At 34.3% G+C, this 11358-nt stretch overlaps 1 protein-coding gene across 1 annotated transcript; it reads right to left on the bottom strand.

Annotated features, from left to right (window-relative positions):
- Positions 1-1304: 1304 nt before the first annotated feature.
- LOC114669572 (extracellular calcium-sensing receptor-like) lies at positions 1305-7057 on the bottom strand. Its single transcript, XM_028825759.2, has 6 exons — positions 6809-7057; positions 5033-5321; positions 3653-4480; positions 2662-2889; positions 2348-2471; positions 1305-2239 (listed from the first exon to the last, which is right to left on the bottom strand). Exons 1-6 carry the CDS (start codon positions 7048-7050, stop codon positions 1320-1322), a joined length of 2631 nt encoding a protein of 876 aa, XP_028681592.2. The 5' UTR covers positions 7051-7057; the 3' UTR covers positions 1305-1319.
- Positions 7058-11358: the final 4301 nt, after the last annotated feature.

Here is an 11358-nt window from a genome sequence, read left to right as displayed (position 1 = left end):
CATGGACTACGGAAACTATCTGCTTTGGGGCATGTCAGCCCTACAACCACACACTCAGACATAATTTCACATAATGTACTTTTTCAACCAAATATGCGTACATCTCAAAAGAACACTAGTAAAACAACAAGCCAAAATGAGGATCACTACTCACATTCTTTGTAATTTCAAAAAAATCATGAAAGCATGCCTCCAGGTTTGAAAATGCACACTCTGCTTTTGCTCCACCCTACATCTTTTGTTCCACACAAGGTTAACAAGCAAAATCTTCAAATTCACATGACAAGAACTTGTAGAGTATTTTGTGTTGACTCACTCTCTTGTACGTCTTTGTTTTCTTGAACACAACAGGGTTGTCCAATTGATGTCTTAAACATTGGATCTCCAGCATTTGAATTTCAGGAACAGAAGAGGAATGGACCAGAAACAGTGGAAGAAACAGCTGCATTCTCATATGCAGCAATAGAAAACAAAATGGGGTACACAACACAACTTTCTTTGGTTTTGTTGGCTTAAACAAAATCTGTAACAGATTTGTAGTGCTTCATTTTGATTTGAAATGTCTCTATTAATTTTGTTTACTTACATTAGTTTTTTTTTATCATGCAGTTGAATGAAGTGAGATCAAAACTGCAGGCAAGTAGCCAATTTCATTAGCGCCTTTAAAATTTTAAGATTTCGATATGAAAATTAGTAATATCTGCGGTGGGCTGGCGCCCTGCCTGGGGTCTGTTTCCTGCCTTGCGCCCTGTGTTGGCTGGGATTGGCTCCAGCAGACCCCCGTGACCCTGTAGTTAGGATATAGCGGGTTGGATAATGGATGGATGGATGGATGGAAATTAGTAATATATTGTATATAGGTTATGTAAAATATAACAATACAGAATACAATTTTTAACCTGAATAGACTATGATGTTAAGGTTTTAAGATTAATAATTTAGGTTCTAAGGTTTTAAGGTTTTGAAAACCTGAAAAATGATGTACATGTTATGTAAAATTTAACAACACAATACAGTTAAAATGAATAGGATAAAAGTAGCCCAGGCTGTTCTCACACCATCTCGTCCATCTATTTCTGCTATCCAACTGAGTATGTTATATAATAAAACAATTTCAGATTAGTGATTCTGTTGCTACATATTTGTGCACAGCTACCATAAAGAACAATTTTGTGCAAAAAGCATATTACTATATTAAGAAAATGTTGCTTGAAAGATTTTGGCTATTTTAAGTACAATATATCATTGATTAAAATCCTTTGATAATGTTGTATTAGTTAAACCTGCTAGTAATGTGGCAACAATAAATAATGAGATAATTAGTTACTGGAGCCAATTTGTTTATTTACTTTTCTCATAAGATACTGCTTTGTATTTTTTTCTGGTTTCAGTAAAATAATATAGCATTTTGGGGCAAATATACAAAAAAGTAACCCAAAACTAGATGAAAGAATTGCAAATATTTCCACTGCAACAGTGTATTTGCCAGGTGAGCTGACATATGCTGGAATAAATGCCAACCACACAGAACAAAAGATGAGCATGCTGAATGTTATGTACTTGGCCTCATTAAAATTATCAGGAAGTTTTCTTGCTAAAAAAGCCAGAACAAAACACAAACAGGCTAAAATCCCAACATAGCCCAAGACAAACCAAAAGGCCAGAGTAGAGCCCACGTGACATTCCAATATTATTTTCGAATTTTGGTATTTAGTATTTTTCACAGGGAAAGGGGGTGTAGAAATCAACCAAATTGCACAAATAACAATCTGAATAAGGGTACAAGATAAAATCATCATTCTTTGCTGTAAAGGTCCAAAATATTTCATGAGGTTGTTACCAGGTTGTGTGGCTTTGAAAGCCATTAAAACAACAACTGTTTTGCCAAGAATGCAAGATATGCATAATGAAAAGGTAACACTAAACACTGTGTGCCTAAGCATGCATGACCAACTGCCTGGCTCTCCTATGAATGCAATGGAGCACAAGAAGCAGAGTGCCAGTGAAAAAAGAATAAAGAAGCTGAGTTCAGAATTGTTCACCCGGACAATTGGAGTGCTTTTATAATACAGGAATATGCCAAGGACTCCAAATGTAAGACAGGTACCAAATAAAGCAATCACGGCTAATGAAGCTCCGATTTCATCATAAGTGAGAAATTCAATCTCTTTTGGGATGCATTCAGTTCTTTCAGCATTGGACCAGAAATCAGAAGGACAGTGAGTACATTCTACTGAATCTAAGGGAAATATAGAAAAACAAAACTTCCAATTAAAAAAATTTACTACACTGCATTACATTATTCCATACACACATGTAGCTGAACAGTGGCACAAAAAAAGTATACCTGTTTGATTACTAATTTCGCCATCAGCACATGGTAGGCAATCAAAGCAACAAAGAGGCTCTCCTTGACGTACCCCTTTCCTTGTGCCAGACGGGCAAGCTTCAGAGCATAATGACTGGGGCACCTGAAATATACATTCAAAAAAAAAAGTGCAAATTCCATGCCATGTTCACTTTGAACTCTTAATGATATTTAGCCCTTTACTTTAGCTTAATACATTTTAGTAAATATGTGTGTTATAATCTATATATATATCTATAAAATGAAAATCAGATTTCTTACAAAGACATTACTAGAGGATCTTTGCATCTTGCCTTGATTTTGTCGTTATTCCAAATGACAGCATCCTCATTTATTATAAGTTCTTTTCCTGCACCAGCAGAGACATCATAGAGTCCAACAGTAATGAACCAGATTTTTCCATCTGCTCCTCTTTGCCAGTTTATAATATCATATGATGGAACTGGATCACCATTTTTATCAAAATATATGGTTTCTCCCATGTTACTCGTAAATGATACATCTTGAATATAATGCTGAAGCTACAATGTAATCAAAAATAAAGAGTATTTTTTTAATAATACAGTAAGTACTATTACTGTTACTGCCATTCTACAAAGATATTTTCAGAAGAAATTAACACATGCAAACTGCAATTTACAAACAAGCTCAAAGGAATTAACTTATCTAGTCCAAATCTATGGTCTGTTTATAACTACTAGAGAGCTATGTTTTAATTAACTCAGTTTAAATGTATTGTAAAGCACAAAAAATAATATTATTCCACACTAAATGTCAATGAGAATTGTTAGATTCTATTGTGCCTTACTATTAGGTTCCACAGTACTGTCTTTCTTTCTTTCTTTCTTTCTTTCTTTCTTTCTTTCTTTCTTTCTTTCTTTCTTTCTTTCTTTCTTTCTTTCTTTCATTTATGTACAATATACAGTATATCCAACATACATGAATACAGCAGATTTAGAATACTGAAAAATTTAGGATGGCAAAGCACTTCCTTAATAAACACAATACAATCAAATTAAAGCAATAACAAACATATTTACTGATTTATTTTATTTTATCTTATCTTTATTTCAATCTTCACTGAAAAGTTTTTTATGCATTACTTTTGTACATTTTCCACTGTTTTGAAAAACTAACTGTACTAACACTTCCATTTAACATTTTCTGACATTAAAATTATAAAAAAAAGAGGAGAGCTATCATAGCACATTTTTTTATTAAATCACTAACCCTGCCTACCTGACTCTACTAACTTTAGTATGTTCTTACATTGTATAAAATTACCTGCCAGGGTTCCAAGTTTGTAATATTTGCACAAGTAAAATTATGGAATGGCCCATTGCCGGGCTTGCAGTTGATAATATTTTGCAAAGAATAAGCAATAGCATATACTGCTTTGTATACATTGTAAGAAACTCGAAGGCTTGATACATCTGTATATATATTATATTTTTCTTCTAAAGATTCTTTGCCTGTACACTTAGGAGTCATTTGCCCAGAACTTCCAGTTAAGTTGGAAATCTGAAAAGTGCAGCCAAAAACAGAAGTCCACAGTTCCTTTACAAAAGCACTTTCTGGGTATGCCAGTGGAGTAACTTTAAACAGAAAATCTTTTAAAGATGGGATTTCTCCTTTGCGAATGGCGAAGCCTATTGTCCCACCAAGAGATGGATAAAACTCACCGGAAGAAAATAAAGAAGCTGTCACCCAGGCTTCACTCGCTATCCACTGAATACCTGTAATATTTTGCCGTGCATATTCCGACAATAACGGATAAAGATCTCCTTCCCCAGCAAAAGATATAACAACCTTTGCGGAGGATGCCTTCATGACTTCTAAAATTTCAAGAATTCTTTTTTTGTTGTACACTTTCGGGATAACTTCATAATAAGATAAACATACTCCACTTTTTTTGAATTCCTCAATAAGTGCTTTAAAAGCATATCTGCCATAATCTCCATCCTCTGAAATTGCTGCCACCCAAGTCCACCCAAAATGCTTGACAAGCTGAGCAATTGCTTTTACTTGGTATATATCACTAGGAACAGTTCGGAAAAAAGTTGGGAATTCTTTTCTGTTGCCAAGGCAAGAACATGTGGAAATGTAACTTATCTGTATTAAAAAAAGAAAAAATAAAGAAAGGTTTCAACATGTAAAGAAGTAATGCAGTATTCATAAATTAAGATTTTGCGATAATGTTTACTGTAAGAGGCGCCAGACTAAATAAATATGAGATATATTACCATGGATATGCAACAGTGAACTTTGTATAAAATACCACTGTCTTGGTTTTAAAAAGGTTTCATTTAAAATATATCTGATTTTCTGGGTTTAGTGCACTTATTTCATTCAGCAAATGAAATAAACAAATTAACATAGAAATGGGGAACATCTATCTATCTATCTATCTATCTATCTATCTATCTATCTATCTATCTATCTATCTATCTATCTATCTATCTATCTATCTATCTATCTTACATTGTTATCTGATTATTTCTCTATTTGAATGAATTGTTAACCTGTGAATTTTTATATGGAAATTCAGATTATACTGTATAATTAAATACAAACACCAAGTTTTGAAATTTGAATGCCTCACTAGTTATTTTTATTTGGGCCTAGTGCTTCTAAAACTACTGTATACACATTATAAAAGCATACCATTGGCACTTTAAAAGGCTGCAATGTTCTTGACACAACAATAGATTGAGATGATCCCGAATCTCCAATGATGGCTTTCACAGGCGATGATCCCAGACAGAATTCACTTTGAACATTTTCAGGTCCATTAAGTAATGTGAGAGTTGCTCGAAGAGCAGCTACATGTGTGGCACATGAATCGTAAATCTTATATCCCAAAGTTATATTTGGAAGGAGATGTGGATTTTCATTTATTTCCTTAATCGCAAATCTCATTGTTTGGGCCCAGCGAAAAGACCTAGGGTCAAAGCTGAAAAACATTTAGAAGACTAGTAATTAAATGACAACAAAAATTATGCTTGTTTATTTTTAGTTAATTTATATAATTTGCTTTAGAGGTGTTTTGAGCCATAATTGAATTTAAAACAGCACAGTGGTGCACTGGTTATCATTGCTGTTTTTCAAGCTCCCAAGACTACATTTACATCAAAACCAGGTTCATGGCATGACCAGTGACTGTGTTCTACACCTTGCCAAGCATTTTTTACCAGTTGTTTCATCATTCTCTCACATCACAAAACCTTCCATAGTGGAATAATTGGTCTTGTGTGAATGATTGTGGATAATTTTCTGCCAGGATAGACTTCAGCTCCCATAACCTTAAAATTGGACTAAATAAGATCTGAGAATAGACAGAATGAAAAAATATTTGCATGCAAATGCTTACATTAACTTATGAATGATTATGTGTTTTTATCCATCCATCCATTTTCTGAAAGCATGTTTGAAATTAGAAGAAGCAGGAGTCTATGCTGGCATGGCTGTGTAGCGCAGAGCACATTCACATACACTTAACTGCATAGCAAATAATGGGTCATCCAACCATTTATTCAAGGGAGGGTTGTGGGGCAGCTGGATTCTATCTGACTTTCCATCAGGCAGCAGCAGTTCCTGGACAAGGCAACTTTAGCAACACCAATTCTCCTAGCCTACATGTCTTTGGATTGTGGTAGAAGACCACAACACCTAAAGGAAGCCCATGCAGTCAGAGGGAGAACATGCAAACTCCACACAGGGAGCACACAAAACGTGAACACCGGTTTCATTGTTGCAAGGCAGCAACACTTACCACCGTGTCACCCTGCCACCAGGAAATGGGGTCAATCTTTTCTTATTATTAACTGCATGTCACTGAATAAAATGTGATACATTCAAGTTATGCACTCATTCTATTTTTTTGTCAAATTTGCACATTATTTGAGATCTTTTAAGGCTTGCAATTAGAACATTAAAATTAGAATATTGTAAATGATGTTCCTTTCATATGCCTAATTACCAACTTGTTACTTCAGAAAACGTGAATAAAAGCAGCACCTGTACACTGCATGAGAAGCCTGTTGAACAATTAGGCGCTAAACATTTAGTTAGCTTCATTTCCCATTTCAAGGTATATTGGACCTGTCAGCTTTCATTGCCTCTGTTTACAGATCACTCTGTTGGAAACCTGGCTCAAAGGTAAAGTTTGTGAAGAGCTTTTAACAGATTTCACCCATCCCCCTTCCAATTAGCTACCTTGGTGTTATTCACTTATCAGACTGCAGTAAAGAGCTGAGAGCTGTGCAAATGAAAAGACAGTTAAAACCATTTAAAAGAAAATGATGATTTTTCCTTACATAAGTAATTCAATTCTTAACTAGTTAAGAATATTTTATTCAAATTTGTATCCATATTTGAAATGTTTGCATTTGAATAAAAAAGTACAAATCCAGCCTTTTGGGTAGCAATAGACCCACTCACCCCAGGCATTCTGAAGTAGCAGGTTTGTAGAAAAATGACAGATCTTGTACCAGTACTCGATAATGCATTGGGAACAGTCCTCCAATTATAATGTCTCCATCTTCTAAGAATCCAGAAAGATTAAAGAGACCCTGAAGTGAGCAATCAGTTATTGTATTCTTACTTGTGGCCATTACTGCCACAGAGTTAAAAAGGAAATAAGTGACAAGAAGATACATATTAGCCCGAGACATACTGACCATGCACTAGTTAAAGTGTGCTGTCTTATTATTTATTTATTTTTTCCATTAGACTCATGTATATTGTGTTATTTTCCAGATGCATCCTGGGATAGGCTGTTAAAATAAGAATGGGCCTGTTCTTTAATCCCAGTAGATATGCAAAACTCTTAGATGAACTTAATGTAGAGCAAACATGTAGCCTCCTAATTTCCTCCTTCCTATGAGTTTATTTCCCATTTATGGATTGTTGCATTCCCAGTGCCTTCCAAAGAAAAACAATTATAACTCAAGATCACACCATCCACTTGTTACACACCTTGGGAAATGCATGGAGAAACATAAACAAGCCTGATGCTATCCATACATCATTACATGTATATTTATGCAAATAAAAATGAAAAATATAAGAGCATTATTTATGTAAATACAAAAGTGTACATGTGCACATACAGTATACTCTATAAATGTGTGTGTGTGTGTATTATTTTATCACTATTTTGAAAAAGAAAAAATATTATTTATTTAAATATTTATTTATTTCATGGGTCTTTTGCAAGTGTTCAATATGAGAGAATTTTGTGAACTTAAAATTATATATCAAGTAGCATTACTGCACTTAGTGGGTGTCTAGTAATAAGCTTGTTTAGTCTTTGTACTTACTGTTATTCATGTAGGCCTATGGGACTTTTAGGCATTTACTTCAAGAAGAATTAACAGATTGATTAACTATACCCCCTTGGATTGTTTTGACGCTGTATTTTACAGCTACATGAATTTACCTGATGCTAATGCAATTACATTACACTTGTTCACCTTGCAGAAAAAAGCAGGTAAAATCTTTTGTTCTAAAAGGATCACAGGTGTATTCCCTTAAGGCATAAGCATTAAAAGCATTAGCCTTGGCTGCCTGATTAATGAAACCATGGAACTTTGTATTATTCATTTAATGCTGAGACTTCATAAATCCTGAAAAAAATTAACAAAGCAGACTAAATAATTTTGTATTACTGTAGTAAATTTTAAAATAATTTGCCTTTGATTGTAATAATTCTTATAATGCACACTTGTTAATCTGAAAGAACAGCATGTCACCCCTGCCTCCAGGCTTTTAAGAAGTTGATGATTTAAGATTGGTATTAGCATGTTCATCTAAAAATGAAACAGCAGAGGATGAAATCATTTAATTAAGAAAATGGGTCTATTTTTCAGTTTTTTAAAAATGAGTTGTATAATCAGAATATATGTGAAATAAAACAAAAAGAAAGTCTTGTGTACACAACACACTGTAAAATATCTCCTGAGATTAAAAATGCAGTCTGTTCCGAAAAAGATCCCTTTAATACACAGTAATTATACACTTTCTTTTTAATTATATACCTTGTGTTCTTCCATGGGAAGCTTTGAAATTCAATCCTTACATTTCTTATTTAGTGTGCAGGCACATGCTCCAGGGAACTGAAGGTTGTGTTATTATGTAAAAGCAACCTCTAGTGTCTGACTGCCTGAACAGCAGCTGATGATTTTTTATTCCAGGGATAACATGGCCATGATGAAAAAATCCATATATTTACTGTGCATTATTATATAAAATTATCACAACCAGTTAGTTTCAAAGTATAGTTATAGTGCTTCTTTAAATTATTTGTTTTCTAATATTAGCATCCTTTCTAGAGGCCTTCAAGTAAAAAAAAAGCCCAGGAATTAAGCAAAATAAGAAAATGCCGTAAGAGGGTCTATATTATAAGAGGGCTTTCAGAGGTGAGGGAGTAGGAAAAGCAAGGTAGCACCAAGGGATGGTATCCTGATTACATTCAGTTTGTGCCCATGGGACACCGGCTTAAAAAGAAAGTACTGGAGATTGGTATTAGGCTAGCCTTTGTCGAATTTACCTTCTATAAACAGAAGGAATATTTGAAGAGAACTATTGGAGTCTGTGGTGTAATTTATTTTGATATACTTGCAGCATTTTTGTTTGTATACATATCATATGCAAAGGCCCTATTGTGTATGTGTGCTTGTGTGTGTGTGTTCATTCACTCTGCAATGGAGAGGGGGCACCCTTGTTAACAGAGCCTCTCTTTCCATCCAAAATTCAGGGGAACATTGGCTGGAACACAAGTGATGTCACTTCCTAATACATGTCATTAGGACCCTCCAATTCTGGAAATCAGCTCTATAAAACCACCAAGGACCAGAAAGAGTCAATCAGTTTGGTGACTACCAGCGACTGAGATGGACCGCTCAGAAGCAGAACTTTTCTTTTGCTATTTCAGCACCCTTGCGTGCTATTTATTTTGGCCACTTTTTCCCATTTCTTCTCTTGATTAAATGGGGGCCTGCTGGCTCCAAAACACTTTTTATGGGTCAAGGTCTGCTGATATCATAGGAGATATTGAAGGATAAACCATTCTTTTGTTGAACCCACTTTTTCCATCACATGGCAGAGTTGACTGTAGCCTCTCACCAACCTTGGATGGAAGACAAGTCTTATCAAATTGAGTAGTCACTTTTAAAGGCCCAATTTGCAAATGTTTGGGATGTATAAACTAGAGTAACTATCTAATGAGTGAAAAAAATGCTTTATTGCAAATGACATTTCTCAATATATAACTTCATTTAAAAATGTGGGTTATCTCTTCACTCAGGATTATTTTCCATTAATTTTGAAGATGTGAACAATTTTCTGAATCTTGAGAATATGTAAAGGAGGAAACTACTCTTTCATACTGTAGTAGATTGTGGAAATAAAACCTAAAATCTAAAAAGTTGCAAGAAAATTTGAACAGAAGCCATACAACTTGAAGAAAAATAAAAGTAAGTTATTATTGTTATGGTATGGCTTGCAAAATGAAAAAGGTACAGAAAACACAAGAATAAAAAGTAGGAATAAAACAGTCCTAACCAGAATTTGGCAAAATGTTTTCAGTATCAGGGGGTACAGCTTTGAAAATGTTAACTTTCACTGGGGGCATTTAAAAACACAAGTATCTAAAGTAAACATAAAATAAAATATTGTGTATCTGGGATAGTGGGTCATGCTGTCAGGTCACAAAGCTGTGTGACAAAGTGAGTGAGTGAATGAGAGACAGAGTGACAGAAAGAGAGAGAATGAGAAGAGAAGTGATGTGAGTGGCCTACACTTCACAGTGCACCAATCCCATGTCTAACCTGCCAGGTCAACTCCAACCATCCTAACCTATTTAAGTAGCAAAGTGAATAATTAGTAAACAGGAGGAGAGCAGATCCAGAGGAAATATATTTAAAAATAAGAAAAGGTGACATTAAAAATCACTCTGTACAATGTACAATGGGTTCGATATGCAGAAGTTCTCAACATATTAATTGGTTTAATCTGACTACTTAGGATACCATGCAAGCCAAGACCATTTTTATGTGCACTCAAATTATTATTAAGCAGTGGCCACAGTGGTGAAGGGTAAGTTAAATGTTTAGGAACATGGTGTAAATGTTAAACAAGACAATGTCAGTTAACAGACTTCCCTTTGATTTTACTTCCCTCTGGTTTATTGTATGAACTGTTTCATGCCTTATTTTACACAAATGTCAGCTTTCAAAAACCATGTAGAGTGGAAGATTTATTGTTATATTTGGGACATGTGATCTCTATAGATGCCATACATAGATGCCTAATATTTCATAAATTTTGTTATCTTTGTTTGGCATTAAAACATTACTACAAACTACATGGGGCAAGTAACATATAACAAATAAGGTGAAGTAAAGTTAGAAAAAGCTGCCAAAGCCGAAGTACAGTAAATCAACATAGTTCTTTGAATGTGTTCAGTTTCTTCTAATGATCTAGTATGTTAAGTTTTAATTTCCCTAAGGCATTTTATGCGAAAGCCATATTTTATGTCTTAAGTAAAATGTGAATCAAGACAGGCTGTATAGTGCCATCACATCACACTCAATACCTTTTGAATACCATTTCTATTCTATTTTGCTAGTAAATTAAAAGTTAGCTTATGAAAAAGATTTCTAATGAGACAGAATAGAGAAGATAGTGAAAGGGGTGGATGGAAGTAGCAGAGGTGAGATAGAGCAGGGCAAGAAGGTGGAGACAGTGTGACTTCTTAAATAATGAAAAAATGTGTTTGCAAATAAAAACCCCAAACCAATTTGACTTTCAAAATAAAATGTGTCTAGTTGGGTTTGCAATTCTTGTATAAAATATGTAAAGTAATGAAAATATTGTTTAAGCAACCACTTAATGATAATAAGATGCTAAGCTTAGGTGGTCATAACTATGCCTGTCTGTTAGTCTATTCATATCAATGTATATATCTGAACAGATGCAAATAGTCAAGA

This window comes from Erpetoichthys calabaricus, chromosome 2 (genome assembly GCF_900747795.2).
Source record: "Erpetoichthys calabaricus chromosome 2, fErpCal1.3, whole genome shotgun sequence".
NCBI classification, from domain to species: domain Eukaryota; kingdom Metazoa; phylum Chordata; class Cladistia; order Polypteriformes; family Polypteridae; genus Erpetoichthys; species Erpetoichthys calabaricus.
The sequence above is the reverse complement of the archived record's forward strand: the minus strand, read 5'-3'. Positions and strand labels throughout refer to the sequence as shown.

Coding starts and splice junctions, on each gene's coding strand:
- LOC114669572 (XM_028825759.2), bottom strand. CDS start 7,050: ATGGTCAGTATGTCTCGGGCTAATATGTATCTTCTTGTCACTTATTTC. Junction 4,481..5,032: donor AGCCTTTTAAAGTGCCAATG/GTATGCTTTTAT, acceptor TTTTTAATACAG/ATAAGTTACATTTCCACATG. Junction 2,890..3,652: donor CAAACTTGGAACCCTGGCAG/GTAATTTTATAC, acceptor ATTACATTGTAG/CTTCAGCATTATATTCAAGA.